Source organism: Aulostomus chinensis, chromosome 10, assembly GCF_037954235.1.
Source record: "Aulostomus chinensis isolate RoL2024-O1b breed Wild chromosome 10, RoL_Achi_v1.0, whole genome shotgun sequence".
NCBI classification, from domain to species: domain Eukaryota; kingdom Metazoa; phylum Chordata; class Actinopteri; order Syngnathiformes; family Aulostomidae; genus Aulostomus; species Aulostomus chinensis.
The window spans coordinates 23,845,342-23,863,347 of record NC_141329.1 but is presented as its reverse complement, the minus strand read 5'-3'; the positions used below and the strand labels follow the sequence as shown (position 1 = coordinate 23,863,347).

The following is an 18,006-nucleotide window of genomic DNA, read 5'->3' as shown; positions in this document are numbered from 1 at the left end:
GTGGTTCACCGTCTGATAAAATAAAAAAATGACAAAAAATGCTGAATTTTAATAAAGATTTAACAATATACCTTTTAACTCTTCCGTCGCTAAATGTCTTCTGTGTGTACAACCAGCGCTTTTGATGCACTTGGCAGCATTTATCTGCTGATAAAAGCATCTCCTCTCTGAGACAGAATCAAAAATTGTAAACTTGACATTGGTAATCTGCCTCATGATTGCAGGCAGCTGCTGATGTCAGTCATTGAAAAAAAATGTCATTAATTGGTCCGTTTAATCAGGTTATCACTATGATATTATGGACTCTGGACATGTGAGCTGCAACTTGACGGTTTGAAGGAGGCATTCATAACTTTATCTGTATCCTGAATTGTCTTAAACGTAAAGATGGTAAATGGTTTGGAGGTATACAGTATATATAAAATGCGTAGCGCTAGATGTGAGCCAGCAGGGGTTATTACATCATCTCATCCCTCTATCTATAATAATCAAATGAGCCGAATCAGATCACCCTCATGTATGTAGGATACCAGATACACTGGGGTGTTTCCTTATTCTGTATAATGCTTTCAGTAGTTTTCTTGCGATGAACATTCTTAGCTTTATTTTTCTTAAGGCCCACACTCTCTTGTGTTTCAGAAATTGAAGCGAAAGAGGCGTGTGACTGGCTGCGGGCGGCAGGATTTCCCCAGTATGCTCAGCTCTTTGAAGGTAAGATAAGTATTCAGTTAACTCCTTCATACATTCAATGAAGTGTGGCTCAAAAATAAAGAATAATGTAGCACACAAGTATAAAGGCTCACAAACAAAGTAAAACAAATCAGAATCTATGTTATGGGTTTTTTTTTTTGTATCTCTGAAACAACACAGGTACAACTTAAATATTAGCTGTTTGAAATGATGAGTTAATAGTGTTACACAACCTTATGTGGTCAGTTAGTATATTTCCCAAACGCTGAACACAAACCATGTATTCATGAGCAGCATGGGGAGCCTCATTTACACAACTGTCCACAGGAAGCCTCTGAGCCAGGGCTCCAGTCTGACATCCAGACACGATAAAACAAGCGGAACATCAGCTGCTTTTCAAGCGTAATCTTTTCCAAGCTAGGGTTACTCCATAAACATGTCCTCTATGTTTTAAGTCTGAATTCATGGTAAGAAACAGGGTTTTATCAGACTTTAGAATAGCTTTACTCCCTCAGATCCTTGCTTAGAGGCCAGACGTTTGAAGTGCCTCGGTGCAATCCATGTGTTCGCTGACCAACCAGTTGTAACTCCAGTAATGTGCTCTGTTCGTGAAGTGCAGAGTGGTTTACGTTGAGTTTTACTTCTCATCATGTGGTCAATTACAGATGAAATGTATTATTAAGAGTTAATCTTGTTCTAAAGCTTATATCTCAACGTCTGCTTCTTTAAAGAACAAGTTGAGCTGCTTGACTGAGCCGCTGCTTCTGCTTTTCATAAAAAGTTAATGACTTTACTTGGATGCAGTGGAATGTTCGATTCACAGGGTCTGGATTCAGTCCCTTCAGTTATGTAAGAGGACGCCCATACCCAGTGCAAGACGTAATGCCTGCACAAGCAAGAACACTGTTCTGTGGGCAAATTCGGTCCTGTTTCATCACCATCACATACAAAACAAATTTATTGGTTCCAAATACTTCTGGAAATGGGATTTCCATTTGGTTTTGATTGTGATGTGTTTTTTAAGTTTGAGTCTTATCCATCAACACTGATCTTCATTCCTTTTTTCTTCAGATTCCCAGTTCCCCATTGACATCACCCCTGTGAAAAGAGATCATGACTTTCTGGACAAGGATCTCGTGGAACCTCTTTGCAGGTATAAAAGATTAATATGGATGATAAGATATGATATGAAGATAATAAGATGATGGCTCATCAATGAGTTTACCAATTCAATACTATTAATAATTTCCCCACAACGAACAAGTTGGACCAGGGTGCACTGCTTTAGATTAAGATTATACATTTGGATAAATAAAATTCTGCGTAAGTAAAAACTTAAATTTAATGGTATTTGTGGTTTGACATTAGGTTCAAATAAAGCAATAATATAAATCACGTAAAAAAAATACATAAAAATTGACTTTCATCATAACATGTTAAGGGGTTGGTTTTGTTTATTTGAAACACCAGATGATTATTTGAGCAGTATAAAGATGTGAGTTATTTGATTGTATTACTTTTAATGGTAAATAAATTTGGGATAAATGTTTATGTATTTGTATTCGGTAGTAAACGCAGTTTGGAAAGTTGTTTTTATAGTTATACTTGGCTATTTTGATAGTAAAATATTTTAGAACGGGGTAGGAAATTGTGTTTGCAAAGCTTCCTACTTCTTTTCAAACACTGTTATTCTTGTTTTGTTTTGTTTCATTTTTAATATCTTTGTTCTGATGTTCAGTAGAAAGAGATAAATTCAGTAAAATATTCAGGACAATTAGATCAGCATTAAACACTAGCCTGATATAATAAATGCCTAAATTACAAGGGTGGTTTGGGAGTAATTTCCTCTGACATAATTACATAAGAAATATTGGATGTGCGTGTTTTTCCTAATTTGCTCAGGGGGTATTGAAAATATAAAAGTGCACTGAACCAACGACTGGTGGTTACATGTCACTCCCTTGTGTGGCGGGACGGCTCATGTACTTTTTCAAGCAGAGATGAAAACAGCACTTCAGTTACCACAGTAACTATGGCAACCATTCTGTGAGGGAACCCGAAGGAGTATGAGGGTGCCTCGCACAGCTCAATATACTGTGACTCTAATCAGCCCTAAAGCAACTCATCTAAATTCCAAACTAGCCACAGGACAAATAGAAAACAATTGGAAACAGTTTCAACATTGACGTGATTTTGTCCATGACTTCACAACATCTCTATGGTGACATAAGGATGGCTTTGTGTGAGTTATGCCGCCGCAGTCAAAAATAAATACCACCCTACATACTGTGGCTGTTTGTTAGAATTTATATTTCATGTGAGTGCTCTCTCTGATCCCCCCTAAGAAGCCTCCTATTTTAGCATTCAAAGCCCTTCAGGTCTGTGGAATAAAGGGCCCCCAGCGTAGAAATCCTCCCTTCAGTTGGCTCCTTCTATCTACAGTAACAATCATGGGAATTTGTCGTTTGGCTCGCGCCTATCAAACCATATACTGTCACAGAACAATGCCGTTGATCTGTAAAAAAAAATAAAATAAAAGACTGCAACATCTGGAAGTAAACGCTTGTCATTATCTTACCACAAATTAGTTTATTTTTGTCAAAGCTGAGGCACAGTTTGCCGGAGTGTATTCTGTCATGCCGTCATCTTTTCCTAGCGCTATTGTTGGTTCATGTACTCTTTTAGTGCTGTTACCTAATATATCCCGAGTTGTTTAGACACTCAAACCTATAATTGCTGGACACATGCTCAGGCTCAGGCGCTATTGTTTAGACTGAGTTCCAAAAAATCTAAAGTAGTATTTTAGAATGAAGGCTTTTCCCCGATTTACTGAGGGCAGGACTGCTTTTACAGTCTTCTGAGGCACGACACCACTCAAAATAAACTCAGAAATAATCTAGTCATTGGAAATGCAAAGTATCATTTCAGACCTAGATAGAATGAGCCAGGCTGAGTGAATAGAACATAAATGCACCTAATCCATGAACATAACCCCCCCCCCACACACACACACACACACACACACACCACCTTTCAAGTCATAATCATTTAAATACAACTCAGAGAGAAAGAGACCAGGTCACCCAGCAATTACTGCTGCTCATTAGGTTTAGGATATAACGGCACAGACAAACTGAGTCTCCCTCTGGGTCCAGCTGCCCATCCAGAGCAAGAGTTGATCAGATTTAGCCCTTAAATAGAAAAGAGAATGGGGTTTATTTCTGGAGGGCTCATCAGGGGACTTTTCTGGTGTTTTCCTTTGTATGTTGAGGGATGTTTTCATTTTTCTTTCAGACGACTCATCACCTTGAATAAGTGTGCCTCTATGAAACTAGATGTGAACCTTCCGAAAAAAAGAGTAAGTGTCTACTGTTGGCAGCTAGCTTTGTCATCATGTCATCAATGATTCATGTGCATGTCTGGTCTTGAGGGGTAGATTTTTCAGTACAACTCTATAGGTTGCAGTGGGGAAAACAAGTTGACATCATGGTCTCTGTGTATGTTGACACTTCATATGCAGCTCTGTAGTTTTATTGGCTACTGTTTGGGCTCCACGGTAAATTGATATTGCTGTATGACCTTGTGCACTGTCCTAATCACAGGAGGTGCCGTATTTGTGTGTGAAAATATCACTCTGAATGGAACTTACTTGTGTTGCAGAGCGGTACCTAACACTTTTTTATGAGACTAATCAGGTGATCCTCAGGAAGTGGTATTTTCAGATCTACTTTGAAATTTTCCGTTAATTAGGTTCAATATTGCAACATGTCCTCATATTTAGAATCATATTACGCCCCATTTTATGTATTGTATCATTAGGCCCTTGACGATACCCTGCCCCCGATTTCAACATGTTCAACATATGAAAAAAATCATACAAGAAAGCTGATTCTCTCTAACTTTGAGAGTCATATTGCTATGGGAAATCAGTCAGAATAATGGCAGTTTGATTTTGGCATTTGCAACCAAACTTACAAAGATAACCTTAAACATTATGCATGTGCTTGCTACACTAAAAAAAAAAAAAAAAAAGAAAAATAGAACGTCCCATATTCTTTATTTTTATTATTATTATTATTATTAGAGATCATCATCACATGGTGACTATGTTTATTGCACATGAGTTTTGTATCTGTTCCCTCTTTGGAATGTAGCCTGGTGTTCTTTTTTTTCCTGGTTTGGTCTATTTTTGGCAAAAATATTTTTATAGGAATCATTCAGATGGTGTTATATCACTGTTGCATGATTGGATAACATTAAGTCTGACCAGACCCATCCTCCAGCTATTTCCTGCAAATGATACTTAATTGTTCTTTCCAGCAAAGTTGAAATGTGTATTACTTTACACGCTTCACCTTGCAAGCCAGCTGATCTCATAAAATATGTCTCATAAATAGACGATTATGGGGGGGGGGGCAGTTTTGGTGATCTATTTCCTAAGTCTGTGCAAAATTATTTTTTCTCCTTTGTTTATAACATAAACAGAATGAAATAAACTGCCTGGAAAACCTTTCAGACTTCATTGGGCTTCAAATGTGTACGACTCAAAAGGCTGAACAAACCCAACTATTTCAGCTATGAAACAGAGCGTCGACACAAAAAAAAGTGTATTTTTTATGTCATTATCAGTAACTGTAAGTACATGTCCACAATTTTATACAATTCAGGTCTAGTACGCAAAGTTCAGATTCCGCTTTTTCATGTGATATGTTTTTAATGCAATGTTGACCTATTCAAACAAGAGGAATGCATGTGAAGATGAAAACAGCTGCGCACTTTAACTTTGATTGAATTTGTTGTAAAGTCAAATTATTTTTTCCTGGCTAACAGTCACACAGACAAGTAGCTGTCATAATTAGAATGCTCAGGTTGCATGTGCTCCACCTCACTGTGATGAAAACTCTGTGAGCAATTCAACCAACAAGGCAGTGGGGTTTTAGACTTGTGTTTTGAATTATGTCCACCGGCTGGGGGGTGATGTTTATTTTTCTCACTGACTAACCTGGTGGTCCTTTGCATGAATCTCCATTTCCATCCTTGTTCTTTTATCCACATCCATCTTATTTGTCCATCTTGTTATTCATCTCCTGTTTGAGCAAAAATTATAACTGCATTCTGGTGCCTGGTTGCGTGCCTCATTTCCATTGGCTGTGGGGGTGTTTGACTCAGAGAACACGGCATTCACAGCACTTGAGTTACAGCTGGCAGGCCATTTAACAGTGCAAGCAGCAGGAAAACTCAAATCAATCCGGGCCTGGTGAAACTTTATCTTTAATTATTTAATTGAAGACTTGATGTTACTACAATGAATGCTGAAAATGTAAAATCGAATTATCTAGGCCAGAGTAATTGATTTGCCTTAATGGTGGTACAATGAGACATACTGATTTTTCTGTCTCTCTCAGAGTGAAGATTCTGATGAAGAAGACCTCTTTGCTATCAGTGACAAATGGACCTTTGAGTGGAGCAGCCGGCGTTGGTCCAGGTTGCAGGACATTGACTGTCTGCTGGGAAATCAGGGACAGGGTCAGTCTAGTGGGGACAGCGTGCCTCTTAGACCTACCACCAGCAGTGAGAGTGTTCTGACAGACCTCAGTGAGCCGGAGGTCTCCTCTTTACATAGTGAGAGCAGCGGGGGCAGTGGTCACAGGGGCCTCAGCACAGAGGATTCCGACTGCTCCAACCGCACCTGCTCAGACTCTGTAGCAATGCCAGACTCTACATCCCTCACAATGTCGCACATCCCCAGAGACATTTCTCACTACGGCTCCCTGCCTAAAAGGCATAGCAAAACAAGTCGCACCCGTGCCAAAGACTTCCTGAAACGCATGGAGACTTTACGCTCCAGGGGGACACTTGGAAGAGCTCGTAAGAACCTGGTTATCAGTTCTCCAGTTCTTCTGCAGCATGAGGCCCAGGCTCTGAAGAAACTGCATTGTGTAGAGATCATAAATGGAGATGTTGGCGCCCCAGAACCGCCATCCCAAGTCCTGCCATGCCCGTCCAGCAGTGAGGGCAGCAGCCATTCTAGTGGAAGTGCTGGCAGTACACCCAGCCTGCAAGAGCGCAAGCCTTATCGGGCTGACCACAAGCGAAGCGGCATGTATTTGGAGGATGTAGACATCTTCTCAGGCACTCAGATTAATAAAGTTGCAGAACAAAACCGCAGAAATGAATTCTGCTCCTACGAGGACCTGGTGGTCCATATTCCTAAAGACCACAAGCCAGGAACCTTCCCGAAAGCACTGTCCATAGAGAGCCTGTCACCAACCAGTGGGACCTCTATTAACTGGCACACTGGCAGCATGCACCTGGACTCACAGCTAATTTCATGCAGAAAGGAATCAAGGCCCATCACCCAGTGCTGTTCTAGAGGCAGCCGCATTAGTGTGTATGATAATGTTCCTGGCTCCCATCTTTATGCCAGCACTGGGGACCTGATAGACTTGGAGAAAGAAGATCTGTTCCCTCACCTGGATGATATCTTGCTGCATGTTAATGGTCTGCAGCAAATAGTTGACCACTGGTCTCAAAATGTGCTGCCTGTCGGAGAAGGGTTGTCAAAGGTGGAGGGAGAGAGGGAAGATACATTAGGCCTTCAATCCTCCAGTCAAATCACGTTGGACTTTGAAGGGGATTCTGTGACAGAAAGTCAGACTACGCCTACTGATGGGGATAGAGACCGGGTATCCCTTGCAGAGACAGACTCGACAAGACTCAATGAGAGGAGGGACTCGGGAGTAGGTGCTTCACTAACACGACCCAACCGGTAAGACACTTAATTATTCTGAACATTTAATGAATGTTAACCATGAATTTAGCAGTTGTGGTCCTTATCACCGGCAGTCTTCTGTACACAAAAAGTAAAATTTCCTTGAATGTTTTCATTTATTTTTTAAATACATCTTTTCCATTTCATCTTTAATTGCCTTAGGTTACGATGGCCAAGCTTTCAGATATCTAATCGTCTAAGTCACTCAGTGGCATCACTCCAGATTACCAACCAGTCAGCAGGCCAGCTGAGTTTGTTACAGAAATTCTCTCTGCTCCGCCTTACTGCAATCATGGAGAAGTACTCCCTGTCCAACAAGCATGGCTGGACTTGGTAAGACTTTTTTATATTTCAGGATCAATCAACACATTTTGAATTTTGTATTTAAAATTGCTTACAAGCCATTACTTCCATGTTATGTTGATGTGTATATATAAATTTTTTTCTACTACTACAGCGTACCATTTTGTTAAACAAGTAGAGTTTGCTGCTTAATGTGCTAATGTGTTTTCTAGGTCTGTTCCAAAGTTTATGAAGAGAATGAAGGTTCCAGACTACAAAGATAAGAATGTGTTCGGAGTACCTCTCATAGTGCATGTTCAACGTTCTGGACAACCGCTGCCCCTCGGCCTGCAGCAGGCCCTGCGGTACCTGAGGAGCCAGTGTCTTGACCAGGTCAGACTCAACACGTATCTTCTCAGGTTTCATGTCCCACAATCTCACATGTGATGTAACATGTGGTTGGGTCATGGAAAGTGTGTGAAGTGGGGTATGGTTTCAGTTCTCACTGACATCTACACAGGTTGTAGATGGATACAATAGCACTATGATAACAATACCATGAGTGAACTTCCTGTGCAGTGTAGTTGCATAATGCTGATATTTTTAGTGCTGTTGTGCTTCTAGGTTGGACTTTTTCGTAAATCAGGGGTGAAGTCTCGAATTCAAGCTCTGAGGCAGTTGAACGAGACGTCTCCCAACAATGTGAACTATGAAGATCAGTCTGCCTATGATGTGGCTGACATGGTGAAGCAGTTCTTCAGGGATTTACCTGAGCCCCTGCTCACTAGCAAGCTGGGGGAGACGTTCCTCCATATCTACCAATGTAAGGACATAAAACCCTGTATTTTCTTGTTTGTCAGGATTTCAAACTAAAAGTACAGACAAGACACAACTTCCCCTTCTCTTTTGTAAATGTTCCTCAGCAAATGTATTGTTTAAATTCGGTCCGCTTGAATTTGTTCACCATATAGAGATAAGACAAAAAACATTACAAATGTATACATTTCCATTTTATTCTGAGTAGTCAAATGTCTAACAGTTGTGAAAATGCACTTAGATATCATTGTTGCATTTTCTCGATCATCAAAAATTGCGAAGCAGGAATTGAAAACGCACGGTTTCTTTCAGATGTGCCAAAGGACCAAAGGCTGCAAGCTGTCCAGGCAGCCATCATGCTGATGTCTGATGAAAACCGAGAGGTGCTGCAGACTCTGCTTTGTTTCCTGAGTGATGTCACTTCCTCTGTGGAAGAGAACCAGATGACACCCATGAATATCGCTGTGTGCCTGGCCCCTTCCCTCTTCCATCTCAACATACTCAAGAAAGACAATCTCTCACCAAGGTAAATCCAAACCAGAAACCTGGGCTTTTTGCCTCCTCTACTATTGCAGTTGTCTGCCACTCTTCTTCACAAACTAATGAACCAAATATGCCTGCATCCCAGAATCATTATCTTCACCCATGACTCCATAAAGATAGACATAAAATGGGAGTTTTCACAACCCTCAGGGGTGCAGCGGTAGATTACTCTCTTTCTGGTTTTAAAAGGACAGGACAGCCTTTTTAAAACTCCGTGTTTTATGAGATCCTGCTGTGTACAAACAAACCAGAGCTCTCTAATTTACCACACTGAAATTGTTGCTTAAATGAGCAAAGAGATTCCCTGCAGAGAGGAGGAAGGGTTTATATACTGTGTTTCATAGGGAAGTTGACCTGGGGGACTCTGCTGTCCTAAAAAGTTTTCTATCCCTGAAATCCCCAGGGCCATGCAAAAGAAGTACGCCACTGGCCGACCAGACCAGAAGGATCTGAATGAAAACTTAGCAGCAACACAGGGGCTCGCTCATATGATCGTAGAGTGCAACCGTCTCTTTGAGGTAAAAATTTTAAATTGACACGATGACAGCCCTCCTCCTGTTGCTGTGAGTCTTACTTCATGCTTTTGTGCACCTATTAGATCCCTCATGAAATGGTTACTCAGTCGCGTAATTCATACGTGGAGGCTGACTTGCACGCACCCACATTTGATGAGCTCTGCAAACAGCTTGAGGATGATGATGATGGAACATACCAAAAGCATATGGAGGGGAGATTTCAGAACGTGCTGAAAGAGGCCCGGGAAAAGTCCAAATACTGGGTGTCGTGCAACAGCTCTGATAATACAGAGCTATACTACAAGAAGGTTGGTGGTCATTGCTTTATTGTTGTCTGAATTCATTATGTATTATAATTGTATTGTATGTAACAGTAGTTCAAAAAAATTGGTAATGTCTATAAAGGTGGGAGATGGAAATCCATTGAGACGCTGGAAAGTATCTGTAGAAGTGGAAGCGCCACCATCTGTGGTGTTGAACCGTGTGTTGCGAGAGCGCCACCTGTGGGATGTTGACCTGCTGCATTGGAAAGTCAGTGAGACACTGGACAAGCAGACAGAGGTGTTTCAGTATGTTCTCAACCGTATGCCGCCTCATCCCAGCCGGGACTTTGTCGTACTCAGGTGAGTAATATTGCAAAGAAAACAAGATAGAATAGCATTACCAAATATCACTAACACTGAAGAGTATACACTGCTATTTATTTGAATCTTTTTAATCTAGGTCATGGAGGACAGACTTGCCCAAAGGTGCCTGTTCCCTGGTTTCTGTCTCAATCGAGCATGAAGACAGTCATCCTATAGGAGGAGTACGAGCCATTGTGCTGGAGTCTAACTATTTGCTAGAGCCCTGTGGCTCAGGAAAGTCCAGACTAACTCATATCTGCAGAGTGGACTTGAAGTAAGTCCTACGGTGTTGCTATTTCATTCACCAGAAGTACTTTAAAAGGCATAAATGAATTTATATTTGACTTGTTTTAGTTGTTCTTTCCATATGAATACCCTTTACAGAGAGCACATGTGAACACCACATTTTGTTTAAATGTAATATTTTGATTTCAGGGGAAGAACTCCAGACTGGTACAACAAAGCCTTTGGTCACCTTTGTGCAGCAGAAGCTGCCCGGATTCGTAACTCCTTCCAGCCACTCATCACAGATGGTCCTGAGACCAAAATCTGAAACTTCCGCCTGTTTTTACTGCTCAGATTTGAGAGCAGTAATAGAGCCTTTTGCAACTTTGCTAGCGGGCAGACAGAACGTAGAGAAGACCCCCAAACTAAGGCACAGTGTACAGAGAACAAATGCTCCGATAAGCTCCTATATGTACTTGCACAATGACACAATAGGACATCTTATAGGTGCTGAGAATAAGTACTCTTTTGGGAATTTAATCATCCTATCAATGTCCATAGAATTAACTTCCCTTGCTATTTCTAAAACTGCATATTATGATAATTATTATCTTTATAATATTATATTATTGTTTCTATAATCTACAATGTCCAGGACATTCAAGCTCTTAAAAGCTTCTGGGAAGCATGTTAATATAATTCATGTCAGATTTAAAGCTATAATTATTAAGACTCAAGTGTCAAGTGTATATAAATGTGTGAATATACTGTATATGTAAACAAGATGTATATATTGTATATTTGTGAAGCAATTAATAGTACATATGTTCATTTCTTATATATTGATTCCTCCACTGTCAGTCTTCCTGTAATACACTTGGTAAAAAACGTAAACTGGTTTTACTTTGCTTCTGTATTGCCATTTTTGAATGAGTGTTGTTTCGTTTTTGTTTTTTTTAACTTTGACCTCTTATGGTTGTGAATGACATAAGGTTTGACTTGATCATACCTGCTTTATGGTACAGGATAGAGCAGTTGCCTAAGACTGACGTTTGTTTTTGTGTTGGTTTTTTAAAAAAAATAAATGTATCGTAATTGTCAGATGTTTCTTCTGAAGTGAATTTTGCTCTTGAGTGTGAGGCAACAAGAGATCCATAGACCAGTTGAGAATGATAAATACCTGTGATGGCCCAATGATATGGAACCCTGGCAGGTGTATTAACACTGTTTCTAATATGACAATGATTCTGAACATGAACTCTATACTGATCTAAATTAATAGATGATGGTTCTTCCTGGTCTGGGACAATAGGGACCTCTACTGGCCAATTCAAAGAAGCACAAGACTTCAGATGGTCTGCATCGGTCAAGACACGCTTCTGTGCACATCTTTTTCAACTGAAAATGAACACTGCACTTCGGGTTTTTGCAACTTTGCTTTTCAAATTATTGTCAGGGCAGCTATGGACCAAACATTTAAACCTGGTTCATTGTCATTTTTTTGTCCACTCAGAGGGATGGTGACCCATCTGATCTGTAGAATAGTCACTTCTACTGTGAGTTTATAATTTCCCCCATTTAAAAATAAATAAATAAATAAAACTGGAGTAATAGAACAAACTTAAAGATTTGCCGTCTAATATGATACATATATGGACTTCAGTTCTGAGTGATGCCACACCTCATCTAGAACCATTTTTCAGGTATTTGCCAATAAATCATTTCTCCTGGCCTATAGCCATGTCAACATTGTGACCAGCAACATGGACAGTGACAATCCTGTACCTGCTTTTTATATTCAGAACTTGATGCTCTTATTGTGCAAAAGCCCCTGCATTAACCTCCATTCAGCACAATCAGCAGTGCTGCCAGGGTTTATGGTTCTCTTGGAATGGGAACTCACAAGTTTAAGAGAGATGAAAAGAGAACAGGACGACGGGACAAATTGAATTTCTAGTCGTGATTTCACACTGACATTGAAAAGACACGAGATAATGTACATTGTTGAGTAGAAGTTGAACAGAATAAAAATATGTTGGAATCATTTAAAAGGACCCAAACTATGAAGCAGCTAGAAAATTTATGAAGAGATTTCGAATGGGCCATCTTGGTGCATGTGGTCAGAGCATGTGTTCTGGAATGAAACTACAAGATCAGCCATTAACATGTCAACAGCTTCAGCTGGCTCTCTGGTTGCCATCGGTTCTAAATTTTAGCATGCTGTGACCATGTTAGCATTTTGCTAATATCATTCCAACCATCCATTCATTTTCTACCATTTATCCTGTGAAGGGTTGCGGGGGGGGCTGGAGCCTATTCCAGCAGCCCTCAGGTGTGAGACAGGTTTTACCCTGGATTAACACTCACAGCCACACCTACAGTCAATTTAGAGTATCAATCAGCCTCATCCCCTCTTGATGTCTTTGGACTGTGGGAGGAACCCGGAGTACCAGAGAGAACCCACGCAGGCACAGGGAGAACATGGAGACTCCACACAGAAAGACCCCGCTGTTGATCTGGGGCTCAAACCCAAAACCTTCTTGCTGTGAGGCGACAGTGCTGACCACTGCACCACCGTGCTGCCCGCTAATATTATTACCCTACTGAAATACAAATAAAATCAAATGATTTGCTGATTGCTGTCATTATATAGATTGTGGTATATTAGCAGGATGTTAAGGTGTTAGCTTGCAAAAATCCCAATAGCAGCAGCATACTTTTCGATTTTTATCTTCTATTAATGTGCATGCTAACATGCTAGTAGCAGCAGCTTGATAACTGATTACTTTTTAAATTTTACCATGTTAACATGATGCCAACATTTTAACCTGCTGATGGCAGCTAGCTTGCCATTTGCAATCATACAGCAATGCTAGCAGGCTAGCATCATGTTAAAATTACAACAAGATTGCTTTTGGCAAGGATGTTCGTCCTGTGGCATTATAGCTCTGTATTATAAGGTGTCAGTTGCATCTTTGACAGGCCTTGATTATGTCATGCGTGACAGCTGTCAGATTGCTAGGGAGATTTGCCCAAGGCCCTCCTGCAATATCATGATCACATTGTGTTCTGGTAAAGTGTGGTTGTTAGCGGGTTGAAAATGTTTGTGCTCGTGTGTTTAGTTCTTCTGGGGGGACAAAGGGAGACAGTTTAACTGGACTCTGGAGGAAGTCTTTGTGGAGACACTTTTTAATGTCAAGCGTAAACTGCCTCTAAGATTGGACTTGACAAATGATATGTGTAGCAGCTGTTATGTTGCTATGGTTACGCCCCTCCCCAAGTTGGGCTAAACTCAGGTCATAACCGTCTCTGAAGCAGTGGCTTCTCCCATCCAAACTTTACCTACCACCCTCAAAAACGACCCTTCCTGACGTGAGGGTGTAAGTTATGTTCTAGCAGGACCTACAATGATGAAACTTTTGTCTGTCTCCTCTTGAAGATCCTTCTCAATTTTATCACGGGAGTAACTGGGGGGTGAGGTTGTAATTTCTGATGCTTTTAAGAAGTTATCCTATTGGAGAATTTATCCAAGGATGTTGACTCAAAGTTATGCCTTAAAAGGGATTTTTTTTGGGCTTTTACAATGGTTTAAGCAGAAATATGTTAAAGAAATTCCAGCCTCTCTCCCGCTCTCGCGATGACATCACAGACTCTAGCTGAAGCGATACACACCCTTAAAATTGGAAACTCTGAAAATCTTATAAAACACAACCTTTGATTTCATAAAACGGAAGTAGGTATTGAAAGTGATTCTTTAAATAAATAAACTTCCAAGTCTTATCACCTTTTAAAACTTTGAATGTCTTCAAACAAGAATGGCCGATTAGCGTGGCTCCAAATTAGGTTGGGTTTTTCTCAATATGGTTTTTAACAGGCGCTCTCCATTCATTTCATGGGCTAATTTTTTGCTGTTTTGGAGATTTCTGTCACCATAGTAACTTGAATCACCACCAAAGGTAACAGCAAACTTGTCCTGATAGAGACACAAACTTGATATGTCCTGCTGTTTTTTTCTTGTTGTTTTTTTTACAAAGCTGTTGGAGGGTTTCTGCACAGAAAAAGTGAGAGCATAAATTAGAGCAATAATAATACAGCAGCCGGGCTGCTTATGCCATCGCATCGCATCGCACAGTCATAATGACTTAAAATCCAACTCGTTCATTCAATTAAATTGCCACTATATTCAGAGAGCATTTAATCATAATACAAAACATTATCGCGAGAGAAACAACCAACAACGATTCCTAATTTACTTCATGAATGAATTGTTAACCTATGAGTTGTTCTATATTTCATTACCAAAAATTAGATATTAAAAAGCACAGGAGCTACTGTACACGAGGGGTACAGCTGTTTAACTCATGACAATATGTCTACCTCATTTGAGGCCTTGTTGACATTGTTCAGTTTAATGAGGTAATGAAATGTGAGATTGTCTTCCAGCTGTCAGTCAGGATGATGGACAGGATTATTGCCAGGCTGTTAATGTCCATCTTTTCATTCGTATCGCGTACCTACACACAGATGCAATAATTGAAAACATTTCAATACACATAATCTGGAGCTTAAAAATACAATTGTCATATATCCGGGAGACAAGAAAGATTTTATTGCTCATTTCATTCAGAATTTTCCATGCCAGTCAAATGAGTGAGGTACAGTATGTCAGTCGGCTTTTACTTTATGTTCATTGAAAGGAAAACATAACTTTGTAGGAGTAGGAGTCATTAACACGTTTGTGTCTTGAAATTTTAGTTAGAGTTGATGGAAATGATGGAAGCTTGTTTACTCAAGAATAATGGAGGACACAGGGTCAGTTAAAGAATTTCTGTCAACAGCAGTCCTTTACCAGACTTATATGAACAAATATTTGAACGCAAGCTCATCAGTAGTTCTGAAAGAAAACCTGACTAGTAATTGTCCAATTTGCGATAGAACTCATCAACAATACAATTAACAAAAAGAGTCGAGACATCCATTTTTAAACGCTGCAGTCCGTGCCTTCCAATGAATACAACTCATCTCTTTTCAGTCTATGGACTTGAGGACCCTTGGGCTCCATTCATTAAAATTTCTTAGGGCACTAATTTCTTCGTTAACACATTAGAATATCTTTAACCATCAATACACAGACTGAGAGCAAAAGCCTGATGGCTAGTTAAAGTCCTCCTAACATCAGTTTTTTTTTTTTTTATCTTACCTCTTGTAGGGGCAATCAGCCAGGAATGCCAGTTAAAAACCCTATTGAGTGTAAGAACAAATTAGTTCGTAAGAGCATTTCATGAAAGATGACATAAAAGAGTTGGCAATATTCAGAGAAACTAAGTTTTGACATGAGTAGGTGCATTAAACAGGAAATACTGTAAGACCCACAAAAAACAAACTATTTTTTGCTGCCATAGCTGCATGCACGTTCGCGCATGTGCAAAGGACTGAAATGCAGACAACCTGTGCTGGAAGTAGAATCTGTGTTTTCCAGTAAGTGCAGGAGATGATCTAAAATATTTTCTTTTCTTTATAAGTTTCATCCAGTTAATACTGTGAAACTAGTAGTTCATCTGCGAGTTAGGACCATGTGAGCGGTACATCTTCTCCAACACCGCCGACACGGTGAGACTAGCGCAGGTGTAGTGAGAGGAACCACATGCAGGGGGCGACAATAAACGGAAACACTTCCACAGACTCTGAGACGTTCAGCCGCGAGAGTGGCACACTCATGCACGTACACGCACACGCACACACACACACACGGCTTTCTGTACACAGCACAGGTCAGTTAAGCGACTGGCACCGGCCAAACTGGACTCCGAAGAATGGCTGTCACTGTCAGAGAGGGATTTCTTCACGGTGTTTGTGTTTTGTTTTCCGGGGTTCCGTGAGTGTTCTCTCCCATGCCCTCTTGAAGCCCCAGAACAGCGATTAAACACATTACGGAGGTAGTGCATTAGCTTCTGACACCCCCGAGGCTGGGTGGACATGACAAGCGAGCGACCGGTGACAGTGGCGCTCTCGGACCGACAACCTGCTCCAGGTCACGGTTATCACCCGACCGCAGGCACCGCTGCAGCCCGGGAGACAATGATGTTGTCTGGCGCTGGATCTGTGGTGCTCCCGCCTGGGATTATCAACCCAGCCGTACCAATACGGAATATCAAAATGAAATTTGCTGTTCTCACCGGACTAATCCAGGTTGGAGAGGTTAGCAACCGGGATATTGTGGAAACGGTGTTGAATTTGGTAAGTGAAGCTGTTTTTTTCTGTTACTGAAATGACTGGACGTTTAAACCTTAAGTGGGGCAGAATTCAGTCGAAGCAAAAACAAAATGTCCTGTTGATTTATGGTAAAATAATGGGGGCTGTCTTCGTTTACCAGGTTTTTGGTCATTAACTTTTTTTTTTTTTACAGTACTAATATGCGCAGGTGCACCAATACATTGGAACGTTTACAAAGTAACACAGAGGAGAGCTGAGGAATGAAAATAGTTGTCAAGTTTCCAACTTTGACCAAGTCCTAACTTCATGCTCTTTTCCTTTCAAACGTGTGAAGGTGGTGTGGTTCAGACCTTCCGTCATACGAGCACTACAATGGCATGTTTCTTAATTCCCAGAGGAGTGAAGATAACATCTGGAACTTCGTGCCAGCACACCTGAGCAGAGGTTTCCTGATTAGTTTTGAGCAGCTCCTCAGTCGTGGCGAAGATGGTGAAACTTCTTGGTGAATTGTGTCGGTGTGAGCTTCTGCTGCATTTATGTGAGGTGTGACTAAATGCTTAATGTGAGGAGGATATTGTTGAGCAAGCACATCTGTGCTTTGACCATGCAGGAGTGCTTTAGTACACTAGAGATTAATTACGACCTGTTCTGGCACAACAGAAAGGCACTTTGTGGAGCATGACAAATTGTAGCCACTGGCATGTTCAGACATGGGAGTACTGCAGTATAGCTGGACTCTGACACCTTGTCCCTCTCACTGACTTTGCAGGGGTATTTTTCACAGAAAAAGTGCTCGAGCAGTAGCTTACTATAGTTGTTATTTTGCTTATCATTGATTATGGGTATTATAACTACAATTATGTGTGACTGGGTTTATTTTATAGACTAATGTCGGAGTCTGATGTCACTACTGCGTTTCATCTTCTGCGCAACTTCATATTTCAGGCTCATATTTCAGCTGCAGCTCTTACTGTATATGTGTGCAGAGGAACACACGAAGAAAACACAATTCAAAATAGTAACATTTTTGAATGGCATGTTTAATTAACAGAGCTTGATAGTGCTTTGATGTGGTGAGCTATTTAAGGTATCAGACTAATTGACTTCTACTTGACTTGTTTGCAAACAGCAGTGCAACTCCCATTTGAGTTATGTGCATGCAAATGAACCACCTATAATTGCCATTATATGAGCCTCATCTGAATTGCATCACAAAATGTGCATGAATAGTACTTGCCAGAAAAGAGAGCGGGGAGTGCTGTCATTCAAATAACCTTCTTGTCTGTAAGATGTCTTGACTGTAAGGAATTTTTTTCTTTTTTTT

General features: G+C 40.6%; 2 protein-coding genes across 10 annotated transcripts in view; both read left to right on the top strand.

Moving 5' to 3' along the window:
• Positions 1-12,078, top strand: part of stard13b (StAR related lipid transfer domain containing 13b) — a 75,214-nt gene extending 63,136 nt beyond the window's left edge. For 5 of the 6 annotated variants that reach the window (XM_086216545.1, XM_086216543.1, XM_086216544.1 and 2 more), the window contains 13 exons: positions 640-711; positions 1,762-1,843; positions 3,985-4,048; positions 6,096-7,459; positions 7,625-7,795; positions 7,978-8,137; positions 8,369-8,567; positions 8,873-9,086; positions 9,507-9,621; positions 9,702-9,926; positions 10,024-10,241; positions 10,342-10,518; positions 10,680-12,078. In XM_086216545.1, coding sequence (XP_086072671.1) covers positions 640-711; positions 1,762-1,843; positions 3,985-4,048; positions 6,096-7,459; positions 7,625-7,795; positions 7,978-8,137; positions 8,369-8,567; positions 8,873-9,086; positions 9,507-9,621; positions 9,702-9,926; positions 10,024-10,241; positions 10,342-10,518; positions 10,680-10,797 — 3,179 coding nt within the window. In that variant the 3' untranslated portion in view covers positions 10,798-12,078. The remainder of the gene's footprint in view (positions 1-639; positions 712-1,761; positions 1,844-3,984; positions 4,049-6,095; positions 7,460-7,624; positions 7,796-7,977; positions 8,138-8,368; positions 8,568-8,872; positions 9,087-9,506; positions 9,622-9,701; positions 9,927-10,023; positions 10,242-10,341; positions 10,519-10,679) is intronic. The other variant, XM_086216548.1, reaches the window with a different exon arrangement.
• A 4,049-nt stretch (positions 12,079-16,127) lies between these two features.
• LOC147254950 (neurobeachin-like) overlaps positions 16,128-18,006 on the top strand; it is a 180,945-nt gene continuing 179,066 nt past the window's right edge. For all 4 annotated transcript variants that reach the window (XM_086216541.1, XM_086216540.1, XM_086216539.1 and 1 more), the window contains exon 1: positions 16,128-16,706. In XM_086216541.1, the coding sequence (XP_086072667.1) occupies positions 16,446-16,706 (261 nt within the window). In that variant the 5' untranslated portion in view covers positions 16,128-16,445. The remainder of the gene's footprint in view (positions 16,707-18,006) is intronic.